Here is a 20,914-nt window from a genome sequence, read left to right as displayed (position 1 = left end):
TGCAGAATGATTCCACCTGTCTGTTTCTTCTTGTCAGTTTAGATAAGCATGTTTTTCGAGGACATTTTTCAGTTTTCTGAATGGATACACATTGGCACAAAATTGCTCCTATTAGCTTTTCTCGTAACAGTCTTTACATTTGTGGGCTCTTTAGCAGTGTCCCTGTGTCCCTTGTTTCATTCCTAAATTGTTATTTGCACCTTCTGTTTTGTTCTTAGTCTTTCCAGGAGCTTGATAATCCTTTTCAAAGAGCTATCCTCCTCGCCCCCCACTCTTCCTCCCCTTTCTCTCTTTCTTCCCCACTCCTCTTCCTACTCTTTCTCCTTATCTCAGCAGCCAGGCTGAGGTGCCCCACCTGGGTGGACCTTCTCTGTGTTCCTGTTGTTCCCAGTAGAGTGCTGGGTCTGCCTCTGCCCCAGCCCAGCACCCTGGACAGAGCAGGCGCTTCCTCTGGGTGGGCTGAGCTGAGCTGAATTTGCAGCCAGCCCTGGCTGGAGCTCTCCACTGTCGTCTGCAGTCTGCCTCCTGAGCGCCCCGCCATGTCTGTGGTGGGTGCCGGGTCCCCCTTCCCCGTGGCTTCACACTTAGCGGTCTGCACCTTATTGTCACTGGTCACCAACCAGCCTTGTGATGCCTCTTTTTCTTTTCTAAAACTTCAGTCTTTTCCCTTTCACCACTTACGGGGTTCTGTCAGCGGCTGGCATCTTGTGTGCTCTGTGCTCCCTGGAGTTATGTTCCGGGCCAGGGCTGTCAGTGGTGACCATCTCCCAGCTCAGCTCCATCTACACCATTTGTTTCTGTTAGAAACACTTGAACCAGTATGTACTGAGTTGCAGCTTTGCACAGCAGCCTGCAGCATCCCATAGGCTGGGACGGCTGAGCTCTGTTAGCACAGAGCCAAACTGTGTGGCAGCCTCCTTCAGACACCTGGTGAGATGCTCTCCCTGTCCTGGAGAGGCCTTTCTGTCATATCTGCTCAGCGCAACTGACAGTTCATCTTCCTCATGAGGATTCTCGGGGAAGCATCTCATGGGCAGCAGGGTAGGCCCTGCCTGCTTACCAGGTGTGTGTGATTTCAGGTGATTGTGTTCTTGAAGAAGAAGGACAAGTTCATCAGCCTGGTGTTGAAGCACATCGGCACCTCGGCCCTCATGGACCTGCTGCTGCGCCTGGTCAGCTGTGTGGAGCCAGCTGGGCTCCGGCAGGAAGTCCTGCACGTGAGTCCCAGGAGTCCCCTTGCATCCCTGAGGGCAGGGCTGCAGAAGGAGGCCAGCCATAGAGCGCAGGCGCTCAGAGTGTACCATGGTGCCCGGTCCCCAGTGCTCCACCCAGCATGTGTTTCTCTGTCTGGTGTTGTCAGGGGTTCTTGTCAAGGCTGTGGCCTGTGCCTTCTCCATTGTCCTGCCTCACCCCATTCAGAAACGAAGAGCAGACCTTTGATCTACAAAGAGGCAGAAATGGACTTTCCTCAGTTCCCTCCCTTTTCCCTGCCAGTGCCCACCCCGGCGACTTAGAGCAGAAGCTCAGTGAGATGCTGGCCCTGTATCCAGGCACGTGCCTATAAGAGCACTTGTGGGGAGTGTTTCCACATGAAGGCCTGTCGCTTATACTGCAGTGTGGATGTGTCTGTCCTGATGGTGTCCGGTCAGATTTTGTAGTCCCTGAAAGGAGGAAGATCCCTGCTCAGAGAAGCCCAGGAAATCGCTGCCAGACAAGCTTCTGTCCACTGTTATTTGCAGGCTGTTTGTAATGCAGTTTGAAGTGAAGTAACGGTTAGGCCCTCTACCCATTTTCTAGCTGCTGGAATCAGGTGTTATCGAGCACATGCTTCCACACTTAGGTTAGTAACTCCACCCTATGGAGCAGCCTACACTGATAGTGAATAGTAATGACCAACATGTGCACAGTGAACGTAGCATGCATATTAGCTATTGCTGACTATTAGTGGGAAGCCTGCTTAACTGTAGACCAAGCAGCCTTGAGTTGCGTCACTTTGTCCAGTTGTCAAGGCTGCCACATATGGCGGGCCAACCTCCTTTTGGATGAGGAATTGGAAGCATGGGGCCCTGCAGTGCATGGGGGCAGGCTCTGAGCCCTGATGTCACACTGGCCCCTCCTCGCCGGCCTCGAACCTTGAAACGTGCCCCACTGTGTTCCTGTGGCCTCACAGGACTGCCTTGCTCGTCCACATCCTGGGAAGGTCCCAGTGCTGCCGAGACTTCTGTGGCCTCAGCATCCAGTGAGGTACCAGGGCTCTAGCTCATTCTGGCTCCTTTGCACCCTGATCTTCGGAGGTATACCCTGAAGACAGCGTGCATGTGTGCCGTCAGGACAGATGGACGGTGGTCCCCCTTACACTCTTTTGGGCTGTTGTGTGTTCTTTGTGTTCTTTCTGGGTCTGGGCAGACAGAAATGTCAGGCATGCCTCTATCACAGGAAGCCTGGGTGTGTGAATTGCTGCTGCACTGAAGGGCTTTCCTTCCATTCATTGAGACAAGACAGAGGTGTTGACAGGCCTGCTTTTTCCTTTCAGTGGCTTAATGAAGAGAAGATCATCCAGAGGCTTGTGGAGCTGATCCATCCAGGTCAGGATGAAGACGTGAGTGTGTTGCCTGAAGAGCCCCACTTTGCGCACCAAGGCCCCACTCACTGGCGCGGTCTGAGGGAGCGAGGGAGGGTGCAGGCCATGAGGATCCATTAGATCTTTTTCTTCGTTTAACCAAGCACAAACATCTTGGCTTTTTTTCCAAAAAGTAATACACTTGTCTTATAGAAGCAATTCTAACAGAGTCATATGCTGTCTATGACCAAATAATAATTATCCCCAAACTTAGTTGCTTATAACAAGTTTTTTTTTTATCTCTAACAATGTCAGTTTTTGTGGGGTCGGGGATCTTGATGTGACTTGGGGACTTTCCTCCTCAGTGTCTCTTACAAGGCTGTGCTCATCTCAGGGTTCAGCTGGGGAAGAGCCCACTTCCACAGACACAGGTGGCTGGGTAGCAGTTGGTTCCGCGGACCATTGTTGGCCGAGGCTGCCTTCAGTTCTTCGCTGTGCAGGCATCTCCACAGGGAGGCTCACGACATGGTGGCTGGCTTTCCCTGGCTGAGCAGGGTGGACGTAGGTCTTCCCTCTTTCTTGTGGTATTCTCCTGAGCACTCTTGTGGTATTCAGCCCACATCCAAGGCAATGGTGTTCACAAGGGCATGTATTCCAGGAGGAGAGTCACTGGAGGAGGGGATGGCTGGAAGCACCACCCCAGAAGCACTCAAGGAGACAACCAGTGGGGCTTTCTCTCTCAGCCACCTCCTCCCCCACAGTGATAGGCCCCTTGCTGTGTGTTACCCATATTTCTTCACACACACACACACACACACACACACACACACACACTCACACTCACACACTCACACTTACTCTGTCCTTGGCAGATTTGAAAGCAGCAGTGCTGACTCGTGTTTGAGGCCTTCATGGCTGCCGGGCCACTCTGCTTGTTCCCTGTCCACCCACAGGGCCCAGCCAGACTGATAGGAGAGGCCACATGGGCTCTATAGGAAGCAAGGAGGCTGTCCTGTTTGAGAGCTGGAACCCACCCACAGTCGCGAGTGTGTCACCAGCTGACTGACCTGTTCCTGGTCCCAAGATAGGCTCAAGGCCACAGAGCCAACCTGGGTGTTTTCATTTTTCCCTAAAATAGCGACATGAGTATTCCTTTACCTCCATCTTCCAACTGCGTGTGTGTCAGTGCTGCAAGGAGTCAGGGTCTGAGTTTTCCTTTATCATGTTTGCCTCCCCTTTCAGAACACCCCTGTATCATCAGCAAGTACACCCTTGAATCAGGAATTCTGAATTTTCACGTGTGTGTGTGTGTACCCCAGAAAAGTTGAGTGTTTTCTCTGTAGCAGCTTTCCTGTTTTCATTAGCTCATGGGACTCGTTCTGAGGAATAATAGCTACTTACTATTAAATTTAAAATACAGTATCAATCGCAGGGTCACATATCCAGCATATTTCAAGACATGGATCAAAGGTATAGAGCAACATCTGGGTCACATATTTGACTGTTATGAGCCCATTTTGAATTCCTGGGGATGGTTTAAAAAGATTTAACCAGATCTACATTTTGACAATGGAAAGGGCACAATCAGGCTTTGAAATAAAGCCACTGGTCTAGAGTCTTGGTTCAGAGAAAGCCCACATCTGAATTTAAACAAGGAAAAACAAACGTGAATGTCATCATGGTACTGAACAGATTTTGAAAAGAGCAAGTCTGACATCTGTCTGAGAAGCGAGCAATGGGCCTCATGCCATGGGTGCCCAGCAGGCTGGTTCTGCTGACATTCCTCCTCAGCACTGAGGGGCTCTGTGTTTCCCTTGTCTTTTCAGAGGCAGTCGAATGCTTCTCAGACTCTCTGTGACATTGTTAGGCTGGGCAGAGACCAGGGCAGTCAGCTGCAAGAGGCTCTGGAGCCAGACCCCCTCCTCACAGCGCTGGAGTCGTGAGTGCTGGTGGGCTGCGGTGCTGGTGGGCCTCTTTTTCTGAGCTGTGCAGACATCTCTGCCCTGTTCTGAGCACCAGGACGTGCTGCCACCTCCTCTGATTCAGATTTTAATGAGCTGGTTGCGAAATGCTCACCCCAGGCTCAGAGCCCAAGTCAATGTGATGGGCCTGTTTCTTGAGGAGGGCTCTCCAGAGGAGGCCTGGCAGGTCCAGAAGAGTGTGGGCCAGCAAGGGCAGGAGTGCTGCAAGAATCCTGGCGCCTGGCCTTCAGTGCAGGCGGGTTTAAGGTGTTGCTGGGGTCCTCCACAGGGAGGAAGGCCTGTCTTTACATTCCTTGTTTGTACGTCTGTCTACCAGATGGTGACCTCTGTGTGTGTCCAACAGGCAGGACTGTGTGGAGCAGCTTCTGAAGAACATGTTTGACGGAGACTGGACTGAGAGCTGCCTCGTCAGTGGGACTCAGGTGTTACTCACCTTGCTGGAAACCAGGCGGGCTGGGTGAGTCTCTCTCACAAGGAGAGACTGTATGAGAGTTGAATTTGGCCCATCAGTGATGAGGCAGCGCAAATGAGCAGTCTGGATTATGTTGTGTTTTTTTAATTAGTTTTTGATCATGGCAGTAATAACACGAATAGACTCCCCTTTTCAAAAAGGTCAACTCTGCGGCTGCAGCTAAGTCCCCTTTGACCCTCATCATCAATTGTGGTCCCACTCCAGCCTTAAGGCACCACCATGACCAACTTGCAGTGTATTTGGAACAGATGTAGTTGACAGGACTATTCCAATAAGGCCCTCCAACTCCTCTGTGTGTGTGTATGTGTGTCTGCTGCAGAGTTTCCACTGTAACACAATTACTTGCATACGTGTTTATCTTCCGTGACAGAGCATGGGCCCTTATAGGGCAGGGAGTATTTTGTGCTTGGCTCCTAAGCCCCCTGTAAATATGTATTAATACCTTCTGTCAGGTACTGAATTAGGCACTTTGTCCAAGGTGGCTGTCCACTGTCATGTGGTCTCATTCATCAAATGTTATTTGTGCACCTGTCAGGGCACTAACTCATGGCCCTGGGAGATGGAGATGACTGGAATGTGGCCCCTCACTAACTTGAGGCCCTGGGAGACCGAGATGACTGGGACGTGGCCCCCATTTAGCTGCTCCAAATCTGACCCAGGAGATAAGTGTGTGGACAGGAAGTAGGATGTGGTACGGTGAGAGCACTGGACACACATCCCTGCCACAGGGGCCACAAGAAGGAGGGGATCTGGGGCTGGGGGGAGGAGCCTCATGGGGGATCCTATATGGTCAGAGACTGAGGCAGCAAGGGAGTCCCAGTATAGACATGCAAATGAGGGCAGTGCATGGACAAGAATGGTGGAGCTAATTCGAGTGCAGCTTTCAGAGGCCTGCTCAGGTGCCACAGTGATTGGGCAGAGACGGGGCAGTCAGTCAGCAGAACAAGTGAGTTTGGGTGAAAGGTTGGATTTGGGACCCCAGGTAGAAATTTCAGGAGGTATTTGAACCTGTTTCTCTGGATTACAGGGGACCTAGTATAGCTCTCAGGTCACAGTGGTCTGAGTGCTGCCACAGCCATACAAACAGATGACTCCTGTGAGGGGCAAACAGAGCAGAGTAGAGAGGCTGTAGGAAGGCTTATCAAGGCCACGGAAGGAGGTCTTGGGACAAGGGATGCCGTCGGCCTGTCAGGTGTCCAGGAGACCCTGTAGGGAGGCGAGATGGATGATGGGGGGGTTGGTGTTCTTTCCCCCCTCTCCCACCTCTTGCCCCCAGCCCTGTTGGTAGATTTGGGCTCCCTGCACGCTGGTAGGAACCTGCTGTTTACCACCATTCTCTCTGCTCTGTTCCATCATATACTATGACAATATCCAGTTCTCCCAAGGTGGCTGTCGTTCCCCTATTTCCACATTCTGGGGAGAATTTAAATCACTTAGCCCCCAGGACTGGTACCTGTGCTTTTTCGAAATGAAAGAAAAAGAACAACAGGAAACTTACAAGAAATTGGCTTAATCTTGGCAGTGAGATTATCAGGAGCCTCTCTCTCCTTTCCCTCTCCCTCCTGCCTCCTACTTGTTCTCATGCTGCCTAGTGCATATTTATTAGTTTATCACCCCAAAATAGAATCATGACTATATAATTATTTTCTATAGTTAGGCAACTGGAATGTTGATTGTTTTGGGGGGGGGTTAGAGACGAGGTCTTGATATGTTGCCTAGGCTGATCTTGGAACTCCTGGGTTTAAGTGATTCTCCCAACTTGGCTTCCCAGAGTGCTGGGATTATAGGCATGAGCCAGACCAGGAATATTGATTTTTTTAATCTTCATAAATCTAGGAACACTGGATCACTTCTGAGGGCCAAGCTCAGGAGACAGTAAAAATTAGGAAAACAGAGATAGCTGGGTATGGTGGCTCATGCCTGTAATCCCAGCACTTTGGGAGGCAGAGGTGAGTGGATTGCCTGAGCCCGCGGGTTGGTGAGATCTCATCTCTACAATAAACCAAAAATCAGCCGGACGTGGTAGCGCGCGCCTGTAGTTCCAGCTACTTCAAAGGCTGAGGCGGAAGAATCGCCAGAGCCCAGCAGGTCAAGGCTGCGGTGGCTGGGAGCGTGCCATTGCACTCCAGTCTGGGTGACGGAATGAGACTCCAACTCAAAAAAAAAAAAAGTTCTTTTATATATTAAAAGCTTGAAATAATGATCACGCATTACTTTTACAATTGGAAGATGTTTTAAAATAAATATCTGTTACAAAAACTTGCTTGAAAAGCTAGAGGGACGATGTGGCCAGTCCTGTCTCCTGTCTCTCAGCTGAGTACTGAGAACAACAGTGAATATTTTCAAAGCAAGAGGAGGGAGCAGTTCCCTACCAGGGCTGAGAGGCTGAAAGGCAAGCGAGTCCTGTGTCAGGTCCCCTGACTCCACATTCTTGGATGTCACCCACCTTTGGTGCCTTTCTAGTTTCTCTGTACCAGTCACCATATTCCGTGGTAAGCAGTCTCACGCTTGAGATTTCTTTTTGGGAAAATTAAAAAGCACTCTTTTTGAAAGGAGACATGAGTTGAATGTTGGTGGGTGTGGATGGCCCTGATGTGCCCTGCAGTCTCCCTCTGCTCTCTTCATCCACAGGGCAGAGGGCTTGGTGGACTCCTTTTCTCAGGGACTGGAAAGGTCACACGCTGTCAGCGGCAGCATCCTGCATGGCATCACACCGCGCCTGAAGGACTTCCATCAGCTCCTACTCAGCCCACCAAAGGTACGTGGTCATTAGCGGCTGTTATGTTTTTGGAGACGTGACAGGACAAGAGGGTTCGCAAGGAGAGGACTGCACAATTTATCCCTGACGGGCAGAGTGTGGAGTGAAGGTACTCTGTCGTGGCAGTTCCCAGACTTCTGCTAAAGAGCCACTGAGCAGATGCCAGAATATCCCTTTTCTGGACACCCCCCCCCCCCCGATCTGCAGGTGTCCTACTTCTGCTGCCAGCCAGGCCACCTCCTGCCTGTTCAGTCTATTACATCCCTTCTCCCCAGACACGGCCCGTTCCCTGGACTTAGCTCCCACCTTGGTTCCATCTTACCAACCTGTTTATGGTCAGCCTCCCACACTGGCTGGTGAGCCTCGTGGAGGCAGGGATTCTATTTGGTCAGCCTGGAACCTTGTGCTGGATGTGGGGTGATCAGCAAAGGCCTGCCTCCTGTCTGATGAAGCTTTGTCATCTGCCTTCTCCAAGCATGTTCATGGGGCATTTGTCAGCTCAGGGTTCTGAGGCCGTGTACCCAGAGAGCGCCTCATGGGCATTCTCAGTGAGGCATCGTGCCGCAGGCTCCAGCTGATTGTGGGGTCCGTATACCTCCGACAGTACTGCTGGCCCCATCCTGGACACGTCTCATATGCCAAGGTGTATGGCTGTCTGGCCTGGCAGTTTCAGACCAGAGTGCCCTGGGCTTCCCAGGAGCAGTGGACCACCCTTGCTCACTCTTGAGGCATTGAGAGGAGTGGTGGGCTTCTTAACCCCACTGATATGCTCATTTCCTCCTGCAGGCAGCCCTGCCTTGAGGAAACCCCACACAGACCTCACTGTGCCCAAGGCTGGGCCACATCCTACAGTAGTGGCCTCACTGGCCTCAAGGCTCCAACTGGGTGCTGCCTCTTGTGATTGCAGAAGGAAGCTATCCTGACCACCATCGGTGTGCTAGAGGAGCCTCTGGGGAATGCCCGTCTGCATGGTGCCCGCCTCATGGCTGCCCTGCTGCATACCAACACGCCCAGCATCAACCAGGAGCTCTGCCGGCTCAACACCATGGACTTACTGCTGGTGAGTGACATGGGCACCCAGCCGCCCTGCTTGTCTGGGAGCATGCTGAGCACAGTCTACGGCCAGATGGCCAGACAGATCGGGGCGGCAGGGCAGGGTCCATCAGGGCAGGCTGCTGGACAATAGACCTGCCCAAGGGTAAGTTCTCGTACTGGGTCCCAGTGCATAACTTCAGGGCCCCATGGAGCACAGAGCAACAGTGGAACATATCCCAGCCCCAGGCTCACAGGAAGTAGTGAATGTGCTGTAGCATTTCCCTGAATGCAGAGGGTGGGTTTTGGTTCTGTTTGAGGGAATGGAGTGATTAATTATCTCCTCATATTCTGACTAACAAAATGGAACTTACATTGTAGCTCTTAAATATACAGCACACTAAAAGAGAAGCTACCGCCTTCCACAGTAGAAGGTCACCCTAGCAGTTCTTGTCAAAGCAATGGAAATGCTCCTCTACTTAGCACATGCTGCCCAATTTTTGCCTGCAAGATGCTCTGGGTGTCTGAGGAGAGGGATGGGTACACAGCACTGGCTCCACTGCAGAGAGCTCGGGGCTATTCCCAGGAGAAGGAGGGTGCTGCCGGGACAGGGCACCACCCGACGTGGGTACCGTCAGAAGAAGCAGTCCCAACTTACCTGTCTGGCCCTTGCAGGAATCTCCTGCGATCTTAGTCCCAGAATGAGTTAACCTCAAAGCTGGGCCTGAAGTGTTGTCTGCCTCAGAAGTTCATGGGTACTGCTGTGACTGTCAGAGCCCAGTCTGGATCAGGGGAGCAAAGAGACCTACTTTCCTTTTCCTCTCTTCAAAAGAATTCTATCTCCCCCTTTCGCTCTCTCTCGCGCGCGCTCTCTCTCTCTCTCTCTCTCTCTCTCTCTCTCTCTCCCTCTCTCCCTCCCTCCCCCCTTCCTTTTTTTTACAGACAGAATCTTGCTCTGTCACCCAGGCTGGAGTGCAGTGGTACCATCATAACTCACTGCAGTCTTGAACTCCTGAGTTCAGGCCGTCCTCCCACCTTGGCCTCCTAAAGTGTTGGGGTTATAAGCATGAGCCACTGTGCCTAGCCAGTTTGCAAGTATTTTCCTCCTTTCTTTGGGTTATATTTTTGCTCTGTTGATAATGACCTTTGACACACCCTTGAGACTCCATATGAATTTTAAGATACGTTTTTTAACTTGGATGAGATCCAATTTATTCTTTTTTTTGCTTGTGTTACCTGTGCTTTTGGTTCTATATGCAAGAAATAAATGACAAATCCAGTGTTATAAAAGCTTTTCTTGCATATTTTCTTCAAAAAGTGTTCTAGTCTTAGCTCTTATGGTTAGACCTTTAAGCATTCTGAGTTAATTTTTATTCATAGTATAAGGTAAGGGTCCAACTCTATTCTTTGCATGTGGATATCACATGCAAATAGTGTTTTCATAACACAATTTGTTGAAAAGGCTGTCCTTTCCCACTGAATGGTCTTGGCACACTTGTTGGAAATCAGTTGACTGTGTATGTGAGGGATTTTCTCTGGGCTCTCGATTCTGTTTAATTTGGTCTATATGTTTGTCCTTCTGCCAGTGTCACACTGTTGTGATTACTGTAACTTAATACTGTTTTGATTTGGTTTTTTGTTTTTGTTTTTGTTTTTTGAGTTGGAGTCTCACTCTGTCGCCCAGACTAGAGTGCAGTGGCCACTCCCGGTCACTGCAGCCTCGACCTGCTGGGCTCCAGCAATCCTTCCGCCTCAGCCTTCCAAGTAGCCGGAATTACAAGCATTTGCTACCACGCCCGGCTGATTTTTTTATTTATTGTGGAGATGAGGTCTTGCCAAGTTGCCCAGGTGGGTCTCGAACCTGCAGGCTCAGGCAATCCACTCACCTCAGCCTCCCAAGGCGCGGGATTATAGGCTGAGCCACCGAGCCTGGCTTTAATACTGTTTTGCAAGTGGTAAGTGCGAGTCTTTCAACTTTGTTCTCTTTTCAAGATTGTTTTGGCTATTCAGAATCCCTTGAGACTCCATATGAATTTTAAGGTATGTTTCTCTATTTCTGAAAAAAAAAATGCTGCTGAGATTTTAGTAGGGATTGCATTGAATTTGTGGACAACGTCAAGTAATATTGTTTGGCTGGGTGTGGTGGCTCTTGCCTGTAATCCCAGCACTTAAGGATGCTGAGGCGAGAGGATTGCTTGAGCTCAGGAGTTCAAGACCAGCCTGGGCAACATAGTGAGACCTTGTGTCTGCATTAAAAAATAATAATGTTGTCTTTCTTCTTAACAATGTTAAGACTTTAATTCATGGTATCTTTTCATTTATTTAAATAGGTATGCTTAAAATTCTTCCAGCAGTATTTTACAGTTTTCAGTGAACAAGTCGTTTTACCTTCGTGGTTTAAGTATTTTTTATCAATATTTTTTATTATGATATTGTGGGGTACAGTTAAGGGTTAGGTATACAAATATACTTCATTCAGGCACCCTTAATTTAAGTATTTTATTCTTTTGGATGCAATGCTATCATATATAGAATTGTTTTCTTCATTTCTTTTTTGGATTATTCATTGTTAATGTATAGAAATGCAACAGATTATTTTGTTTGTGTTGGTTTTGTATCCTGTGACTTTGCTGAATTAGCTCTAAAAGTTTATGTGGAATCTTTAGAGTTTTCCATGTATAAGATCATGTCATTTGAGAACAGTGATAATTTTACTTCTTCTTTTCCAATTTGGATGCCTTTTATTTATTTTTCTTGCCTAATTGCTCAGGCTAGGGCTTCTAGTACTATGTTGAATATAAGAGGTGAGAGTGAGCATCCTTGCCTTCCTCTTGATCTTAGATGAAAAATTTTCAGCTTTTCAGCACTGCATATGTTGTCAGCTACTGGCATTTCATAGATGTCTTTATCATATCAAGGAAGTTTTCTTCTATTTCTAGTTTATCAAGTGTTGGACTTTTCCAAATGCTTTTTTTCCCATGAATTGAGATGATCATTTGAGGTTTGTCCTTCATTCTGTTAGTGTGGTATATTAACATTGATTTATTTTTACATATTAAACTGTCCTTGCATTCCAGGAATAAATCTCACTTAGTCATGGCGTACAATTCTTCTAATATGATGCCAAATTCAGTTTGCTGGTGTTTTGCATCGGTGTTCATAAGGAATATTGGTCTTTTCCTGTAGTGTCCTTGTCTGGCTTTGGTATCGGTAATACTGGCCTCATAGAATAAATCAGGGAGTATTTCTTCTTCTTCAGTTTTTTGGAAGAGTTTGAGAAGGATTAGTTTCAACTGTTCTTCAAATGTTTGGTAGAGTTCACTAGCAAAGCTATCTGGTCTGGGCTTTTCTTTGTTGAGAGGTGAGTCTGACTCCACATTACAGATGATATAACACAGTGAGGCTGCCTCCAAGGTTGTTGAAGGTCACGTAGGCAGAGAAGGTGAAGCTGAGATTTGGAACTGTGTGTCTGTGGAGAAGGCAAGTACATCAAGCAGACAGGCTTCTTGTCTTTTTCTCGCTCCTGACTCCCTTGTGTGAAAGGGAGCCCAATTGCACATCCTAGGGTGGAGTCTGTACCTCGTCCCCGTCCTCCTCCAGCGTCCCCATCCCCCTCCAGCATCCCCACCTTCGCCATGTGGGAAGCAGAGGCCCTGGAATGCAGGCTGCTGTGGCCCTCTGGCGTGTGGGAGGTGGCCACAGGGTTTGAGGATAGGAAACCCGTGGCCCCCCACCCTGTCCTGGTCTGGAAGAGGTTGAGTGGGAGACAAGGGGCAGCTGCTGTCTGCATTTAGGCACCTCTCAGCGCCAGGGGAACCTCAGGGTGGCCAGAACCTCCTTTGAGCTGTAGCCTGTGCTGCTTGTTTCAGGCTCTCTTGGGGAGTGTCTGAACATGTCCCTCACATGTGCATGTGTCTGGTGTGCGTGCAGTGGAAGGTGTACCAGCTTTCATACAAGGTGGAATCCGCATGTGCTTGAGGGTTGGACACACTCCAGCAGCTCACGCATCAAAGGCAGAATCATAAAGGAATTTTCCAACACTTAGAACTTAAAAAAACAGTAAAAATACCATGTAAATAAAGTGTAGGATGTAGTTAAAGTGGATTTTATACAGGGAGACATGTTGCCTTTAAAGACTTAGATTGGAAATGAGGAAAGGCTTAAAATCAAAAAAAACTTTTTTTGAAAGCAGGATTTATCTAGAGGACAGAGAAGCCCCAGAGTGGGAAGGGGCCTGAGGAGGTTGCCCTTTTTTTTTTTTTTTTTTGAGACAGATTGTCAGCCTAACCTGGAGTACAGTGGCACAATCCTGGCTCACTGCAACCTCTACCTTCTGGGTTCAAGCTCCTCAGTCTCACCTTAGCCTCCCCTGTAGCTCCCACCTCACACCCCCTTGTACCTGGAACTGCCAGCTTGCACCACCATGCCCAACTTTTTTTTTTTTTTTTTGAGTCGGAGTCTCACTCATCACAGGCTAGATTGCAGTGACACAATCATGGCTAATGCAACCTTGACCTGCTGGGCTCGACCATCCTTGATCCTTCCACCTCAGCCTTCCAAGTAGCTGAGACTACAGGCATGTACCACCATGCCTGGCTAACTTTTTTGATATGTTGTGGAGACGAGATCTCACCATGTTGCCCAGGCTGGTCTTGAATTCCTGGGTTCAGGTAGTCCTCTCCCCTCAGCCTTCCAAAGTGCTAGCATTATAGGTGTGAGCCATCATGCCTGACCCGGCTAATTTTTTTATTTTTTTGGTAGAGACAGGGTCCCATTATATTGCCCAGGTTTGTCTCAAACTCCTGGGCTCAAAGCATTTCTCCTGCCTCAGCTTCCAAAAATGCCAGGATTACAAGCATGAGCTACCACACCCGGTCAAGGCTAAAAATTAATGAGTTAAGTTTTCAACTTAAGGACAAAAGTTTAAACCCACAAGGTGAAAAAAAGATGATTATTCAGATAAGAGCAGAGATGTATGGGACAGAAAGAAAGCAACAGGCAGGAGATAGAAGAACAAGATGTCTCTTGGAAAAAGCTACCTGAGAGAAAATTAAATCTCGAGGAAACATCCTAAAACATCTTCCTGGGTGCCCAAAGACTGGATGCATAAAAAGTTAGGAAACAGCATTTGGGACTGATTTTCCTTTGCCTTTGTGGTTCAGCTGTTTGGAGAAAACCAATCTAAGAACTTCCTTCTGTCTTCCTCTGTTTATTCAGGACTTGTTTTTTAAGTACACCTGGAACAACTTTTTGCACTTCCAAGTGGAACTATGCATAGCCGCTATTCTCTCCTACGCTGCCCGGGAGGAAGGGGCAGAAGCCAATGGAGCTGAGTGCAGGATGGAACCTGCATGTGGGAATGGGAACAGCAGCTGGGAGAGCCCCCAGCCTGCCGCCGCCAGCCTCCCTGAGAACACAATGGTGACCCATGTAAGTCCAAGCTGCTGTCCAGCTTGCCACTGCAGGCTGAGCCCCCCAGACCACGCTGGCGTCAGTATTACTGGTGTGTCTGCTGCCAGCACCTTCCAGGGTTTCATGCCTGGTCTCAAACCTCATGTGGGACGGGTGGTGCTTCCCATCTTTCGCCCATGAGGATGCTCAGTCGCAAAGAAAGCGTTCGTGTTTGCCAGGGTAACAGCTGGTGACAGGGAGGGTAAGGGGAGGCAGGGGGAGGGCAGGTCTGCACCAGGTTGGCCTTGCCTGTTTTCGGCTGCAGCCCCCAGAATGGGGAAGGTCAGCTGGACGAGGGGGGGAGGGAGGGAGGAACTTGGTACCCTGAGTTTGAAGAAGAGCTCAGTGCTACACGTGGCTGCTGGCTCTAGAGGGCGGTGGGCAGGGGACACCTAGACCAAGCTGCGCAGCTCCCAAGAGGCTAGCGGCGTGGGAAGGGGCTTCCCGAGTGTCTGACCAGAAGCCTTATAGACAGCAGGGTGCGAGTAGGTCCTGCAGGTCTCACTCCCACCTGCCTTCAGCAGGCGTCCTGGGTGCCTTCTGTGTGCAGGCCTGGCAAGATTAGCCCTGGACCTGGCAGGTCCAGCGTAGCCCATGGCTGGCAGCCTGGAGGAGAGGCAGCCAGGGCCTGTGATGACGAGAGCCCAATGGTGGGGAGGGCGTGTGCAGGCCAGCTAGTGATCTTCACCCAGATAGTGAGGTCATGGGTGCACAGGGGTGTGAGCTGGGGCCCAGAATAAGTGTCCCAGGTGCAAGATGTAGTCTGTGTCTGGGCCTGGAGATAAGAGAAAATGTTTGCTGAGGAAGGAGGAAGGAGAGTGCCCAGCGGGGGCGGGCAGTGGAGGTGGGGACAGGAGAGGGAGGGGCAGGGGATGCCGCAGGAGCCTGAGGAATGTGGTGAGTGTCCTTTTATCACACCCCTCTTCGCCTTCAGGGTGCTCAGCGGCACGAGCATCTGGTGGGGACCGCAGGCTGGGGTTGTACACGTCTGATGTACCGGCCTGCCACCTGAGAGCCCACTCAGATGTGGTGGCCAACTGGCCCTGCTCATTCCAGGGTTGGGTGGGGGTAGGTGCCACCTTCAGACCCTGACTCATGTCCCCTGCCCCCAGCTGTTCCAGAAATGCTGCCTGGTGCAGAGGATCCTGGAGGCCTGGGAAACCAACGACCACATACAGTAAGAGCAGCTCAGATACTGAGGGGCCTGGGCCCAGCCCACTGGGGACACAGAGCTGTGACTCACCAGAGCATGGCGGCCCTGCATGTGGGACTGCAGGCTCAGTGTGGGCATCAGGTGTGTGGCACGGTCTGTGCTCCGGGCTGCCATGGAAGGGGCCCCAGCTGCCGTGCAAGCAGCTAGAAATGCCGCCCGCAAGGGAGCACACGTGGAGGTGACCAGAAGGGACAGGCCACAGCTGGGCTGGGGCCGGAGAGAGGCCCCGTCCTGCCCTGGGAGCCCGCTCCAGCCCTGCCTGGCCCAGCCTCTCTTGCCCAGACTTTGCCCACTTGGGAGCCACATATCCGTTCTCAGTCTTCCCCGGGACCTTGGGACGTGCTCTGTCAGCATGTGTTTGCAGGGCTGTGTTTCGAGTTTGATCTTTCTATGTCTTCTGCTTAGCCTGTGTCCTCGGGTGGAAGCATGTCTTGCTTGTTGTCCTGGGCCCGGGCCATGCCCACCCCTCTGCTGCCCTGCTGGCGCGGTCTGGCTCTGGGCCGTGCCGAGCCAGGAAGGTCTGGGTTGCCGGGCCTGGATGTGACGAGCGGGTGGTCCTGGGCTCAACTGCTGCCTCACTGCTGCAGTGGGAAGCTCGGGCCACCACGGCCTGTCTGCCTCGTTTTCCTTCGGTAACGTGGGCGAGAGCCATGTCTTGCTCAGGAGCGCTTCCTGGTGGGAGGTTGGCACGGACTGCCTGCTGCACATGCCAGTGCCTCCCATGCTCCGGGTCCTGGCGGCTGGGCCCACGGGCCAGAGTGGAGCAGGGGCCAGGCAGTGACTCTAGAGGCTCCTCGGGGCTGTGCCCCTTGGCTCTGCTAGCCACAGGTCTGCAAGGCCAGGGTGGGGCTGCCCTGATGGTGCCTGTCGCTTTCAGGGCTGCGGGCGGCATGCGGCGCGGGAACATGGGCCACCTCACGCGGATTGCCAATGCCGTGGTGCAGAACCTGGAACGAGGCCCTATGCAGGCGCACATCAGCGAGGTCATCCGAGGTGAGCCCCTCCCCCAGGCCAGCCTCTGCTGGTGGCAGGCGCTGGGGCCCTGCAGGGAACTGCACTGGCTCTGGGAAGGTCCAGCAGCCTCCTTCATCTCCCCTCCCATGCTGGGTCTCTTCTCACAGTGGCCCCGGACCTCATGCGTTGGTGCTGGGGGGCAGATGTCTGGGTGGAGACCCGCCTGGGGTCTGAGCAGCTCGTGGCTCCAGAGCTGGGGCTCAGAGGCCGTGATGTCACTGGGCTCCCCTGGGCTTTCGAACCCCCGAGCCCTGCCTGATACTGGCCACCATGGCCCAGGGCCTCACTTGGCTCTGAACTCAGATGGTTTGGGGCCTTCCTAGCACAAGTATCTGGGGAGCTGGGGGTGCAGGCTGCACCTTGCTTCCTAAGAGCAGGCAACTGGGTGGGCAGCCCTGTTCTGATCCTGAGCAGAGCGCCACAGAGCAGCCCCTGGCAGAACCCGCTGTGAGGCCTTTGCCCTGGCTGCCCCAGCCCTGCCCTTAGCCCATGGCTTCTGCTGTGCTTCAGGCCACTGCCCCCTCCTGCCTCGCCCTCTCATGTCCTGGGCCCCCGGCCGGCGCTGTGGCTCGTCACGTGGCCTGAGTGCAGGGGCCCCTGGGCAGGGCAGGCGGGTGACTCTGCTGGCCCATGTGGCCTCACTGAGGAGGAGGGAGACGCTCTGTCGGCCTCAGCAGGATGTGCCCAGGTCCCTCCAGGTGCGGTCGGGGCAGACAGGCGGCTGGACCCAAGGATGCCCAGGAGGTGATCTGTGCACAGACGGGTGGTGGCCTCAAGGTCAGGGCCCAGGTGTGCTGGTGTGTGGCCATCATGGCCAGGACAGTCAGCTTCCGGCTCAGACAGGGCCAGGTCATGGGTGCTTTGTGAGCCTGGAGCAGGCACAGGCCTCTTGCCCCCACGCCTGGGGGAGGGCCAGGAAGTGTTCCCCTCAAGCCCCCACACCTGGGGGAGGGCTAGGATGTGTTCCCCTCACGGGGCGGCACTGCCCCGCAGGTCAGGTGAGGCGCATATAGCATGTGTGTGGCAGAGGCAGGCGCAGCCCCTGGCCTCACCTGGTTGGCCTTCTGGTTGCCCCAGGGTGGTCTCAGCTGTGCCCCATGCCCCTTTTAGGCCCCCCGGGCAGGTGTGAGGTGAGGAAGCTCTGGGTGGTCCTCTCGGCCCACCAGGACCATAGGGAGGGCAGGCAGCTCCTTGGTCGTGAGGTCAGGGCTGCTGGTCACCGTCGCGTACAAGGAGGGTGTGTGGGTCTGTGTGGGGAAGGGGCGTGTGGCCAGCAAGGAAGGAGGAGGTCCCTGTGCTACCAGAGGGGCAGAATGAAGGGGCACAGGTGGGGGCCAGCAAAGGCTCCCTGGGACAGAGCAGTTTGGGAGGTGAGGGGCACAGGAAGCTCTGTGATTGCCGCACACCGTTTCTGGGTGATGACCCTTTTTCCGGGGCTACTCGGCCTTCCCAAGAACAGACGCGTACATAGTTCTGGGGGCTACTGCTGTGCCCTGCCTGGGAGGTGGGGTGGAGAAGGCAGCTGGCTGCTCTCGGATTCTGTTCCATGGCTTCTGTATTTCTGGGAGTTCCTCAGCGTGTGCTCACACCAGCAACGCATACCTCCAGTGCCCACTGAGGTCTCGACAGGAACAAAGAACGCCCACTACCTACCCGGGGTGGCTGTGTCCCACCCTCACTGTGCCTCTGAGGCCCTGTGGGCCCCCACTACGCTGGTCCCCTTCCATCCAGCAAGGCCCGGCGTTGGGCCCTCAGAGGGCTGGCCCCTGTCACATGGCCTGTCCCCCGTCACATGGCCCGGCCCCTGGGCCCAGGGTGCTCTGCTGGGGCTCCTGGGCATCCTGTATCACGCACTCTGGCCCACGGACTCACAGGCAGCACTTCCCTGCAGGGCTCCCTGCAGACTGCCGTGGCCGCTGGGAGAGCTTTGTGGCGGAGACACTGACAGAGACCAACCGCAGGAACACCGTGGACCTGGTGAGGAGGCTTGGCGCTGCTCCAAGGCACCAGATTCCTGCCTTCCCCTGCGGACCAGGACAGGGTGCAGTGCCCTGTGGGTCCTGCAGGCGTGCAGGCCAGCCTCTGGCCTGGCATCCGTAGCACAGGCCCTTTCCTGGGCGCGCTCAAGGCCAGCTCCCTGAGGACCTCCATGCGGGGCTGGAGTTGACCTTGGGCCCCTCCCCTCACACTGCAGCTTATTGGCTGAGGCTCTTTATGTCTGAGACCCACAGTGTGTCCCCCGCACTGGGAGGTCGGGCCAACACGGGGCCTGGACCTGACTTGCACCTTCTTCAACACCGCCTCCTTGGCCCAGATAGCTGGCAAGGGCCAGGCCGGGGGTGGGTACGGGAGGGTCCTGGGTGCTGGGTGGGCCTGGGCAGGGTCCTGGGCACTGGGGTGGGTGGTGTCTGGAACGGGGCTGGCTCACATGCCCACCCCATCTGGCCTGTGTTTTAGGTGAGCATTCACCACCTCCATTCCTCGAGTGAGGACGAGGACATTGAGGGTGCTTTCCCTAACGAGCTGTCCCTTCAGCAGGTGAGGGCGTGGCCGGCACCTGCACCCTGCTGGGCCTTCCTGGCACCTGTGTGCTCACTAGCGCTTGGTCCTCCAGACATGGCCTCTCACTAGCCAAGGGAAGAGGCGGCTCGTCCCCAGCACATGTGGGGGAGAGGGGCCCGGGGGGAGAATCCCAAAGTCACGTCGCCTGGTGAAGACCACTGGAGTGCTGCTGAGAACGTGAAAGGGACGATGTGAGGCACTGCTTTGGATGGAGCCGTCACGAATGCAGCCTGAGCCGTCAGAACACAGTGCCCGCGCTTGCTGAAAGACAAGCAGCCGGGAGATCTGGTCTCCAGGTCGAGGCCTGCTGCTCTGTGACAGCCCCTGTTCTCCCTCCCAGGCCTTCTCCGAGTACCAGATCCAGCAGATGACAGCCAACTTTGTGGATCAGTTCGGCTTCAATGACGAGGAGTTTGCAGACCAGGACGATAACATCAAGTGAGTCTGTGTAGATGCGCCGGGAGCCCCAGACCCTCTGGGCGAGGCATGAGTCCCCTCCTGCCGCTTGAGCCAGGAGGCAGGGGTCTTGCCAGGGGTGTGGTTGGTGTCCCCCAGGGGCGACGAGAGCTCCCAGGCTGCCAAAGGATGCCGAGGCCCCCTGGACCAGCACTGCGGAGCAGGTGCAGAGGGCCGTCTCCTTGGCTCTTGCAGTGCCCCGTTTGACAGGATTGCGGAGATTAATTTCAGCGTTGATGCCGACGATGACAGTGTAAGTGGGCAGGGGCTGCTGGACCTCTGGCATGGAGAGGGTGGGACCTGAGCCTGGGCAGGGTTAGAAGGGGTCCCGCCAAAGGAGCTTGGATAGAGCCCCTCACTTCTCCCCCTCCTGCCCTCCACAGTGAGGCCCCGTGTCCTGAGAGCTGAGGCCCTCTGGGAGCCCTGTGGGGCCAGGATCCCTTGTTGGCTCCAGATCTTCCAGACACCGACCCCAGGGTTTTGTCCTGCAGCCTAGCGCAGCTCTGTTTGAGGCCTGCTGCAGTGACCGCATCCAGCCTTTTGATGATGAAGAGGAGGACATCTGGGAGGACAAGGAGACTCGCTGTGCCACCCGGGTGATGGCCAGAGCCAGGTGTGGGGCCACCCGTCCTCCCTTAGCCCTCCCGAGGGGTGTGCAGCCATCAGAATGCCCACTAGAGGCCCGGCCACTCTGCGGTCGGTTCAGCTGCTCCTGCAGAATAAGTGACTGTCCTCATGCGCTCTGGGGCCCAGAGAGCCAGGTGACCCTTCCTGAGGGGGCCAGAGCTCAGGTCTGGAGCCCATCAATGCCGCTCCGTGGGCCCTCTCTGCCCACTCCAGCCCTGAGCCCTGGGCTGTCGCTGGCTCTGTGTTGGTGTCCATCCTGGGTCACCAGATGTCTGTGTGACCCCAGGTTTGGAGTGCCCCATGCCCCAGAGAGCTGCTCAGAGGATGGCCTGGATGGGAAGGCAAGCCCCGAAGCAGACAGGAACACGCCTGGGACGGACCCGCCCCCAGCACCTGGGAGAAAAGAAGGCCCTTCTGTGGAGGCTGACTCAGAAGGTAGTGCTGGGGGCTGGCAGGGGGTGCGGGTGTGGGGAGCAGGGCATGGGGCCTGGGCCCAGGCATCACGGGGCTTCGCTGGGGCTGCCTGGGGTCTGGAGCCTGCACCCTCCTCTGCACGCACCTTGGTGCGGGTGCACCTGGAGGCCACAGGCTCTGGTTCTTCTCCAGCCTCCCTCGGAGGAGGTCCCCTGCGCTGTGCCTCGTCCCCTCTGTTGTGGTCTCTTTCAGCCACATCTCCAAGACTGTGGGTGGTGTCCACCGTCGCCATAGGAAGGGCAGCTCCCCACGTGAGCTGGGCGCCCAGTGTCTCGTTCAGGGCCTGGCCCCCAGCACGACGGCACAGCCTGGC

At 53.8% G+C, this 20,914-nt stretch overlaps 1 protein-coding gene across 1 annotated transcript in view; it reads left to right on the top strand.

The window, feature by feature from the left end:
* Nucleotides 1–20,914, top strand: part of PPP6R2 (protein phosphatase 6 regulatory subunit 2) — a 62,326-nt gene that overhangs the window by 36,760 nt on the left and 4,652 nt on the right. Inside the window, exons 4-18 of the mRNA XM_021708412.1 lie at nt 1,080–1,217; nt 2,534–2,599; nt 4,387–4,499; nt 4,886–4,999; nt 7,646–7,772; nt 8,680–8,832; nt 14,022–14,234; nt 15,368–15,432; nt 16,346–16,461; nt 18,374–18,459; nt 18,940–19,020; nt 19,385–19,482; nt 19,696–19,753; nt 19,992–20,113; nt 20,414–20,562. Of these exons, the coding sequence (XP_021564087.1) occupies nt 1,080–1,217; nt 2,534–2,599; nt 4,387–4,499; nt 4,886–4,999; nt 7,646–7,772; nt 8,680–8,832; nt 14,022–14,234; nt 15,368–15,432; nt 16,346–16,461; nt 18,374–18,459; nt 18,940–19,020; nt 19,385–19,482; nt 19,696–19,753; nt 19,992–20,113; nt 20,414–20,562 (1,699 nt within the window). The remainder of the gene's footprint in view (nt 1–1,079; nt 1,218–2,533; nt 2,600–4,386; nt 4,500–4,885; nt 5,000–7,645; nt 7,773–8,679; nt 8,833–14,021; nt 14,235–15,367; nt 15,433–16,345; nt 16,462–18,373; nt 18,460–18,939; nt 19,021–19,384; nt 19,483–19,695; nt 19,754–19,991; nt 20,114–20,413; nt 20,563–20,914) is intronic.

The sequence above is a fragment of the Carlito syrichta genome, unplaced genomic scaffold (assembly GCF_000164805.1).
Source record: "Carlito syrichta isolate Samal-C Ts95f unplaced genomic scaffold, Tarsius_syrichta-2.0.1 Scaffold136559, whole genome shotgun sequence".
NCBI classification, from domain to species: Eukaryota; Metazoa; Chordata; class Mammalia; order Primates; family Tarsiidae; genus Carlito; species Carlito syrichta.
This window is presented reverse-complemented; position numbering and strand designations above follow the sequence as displayed.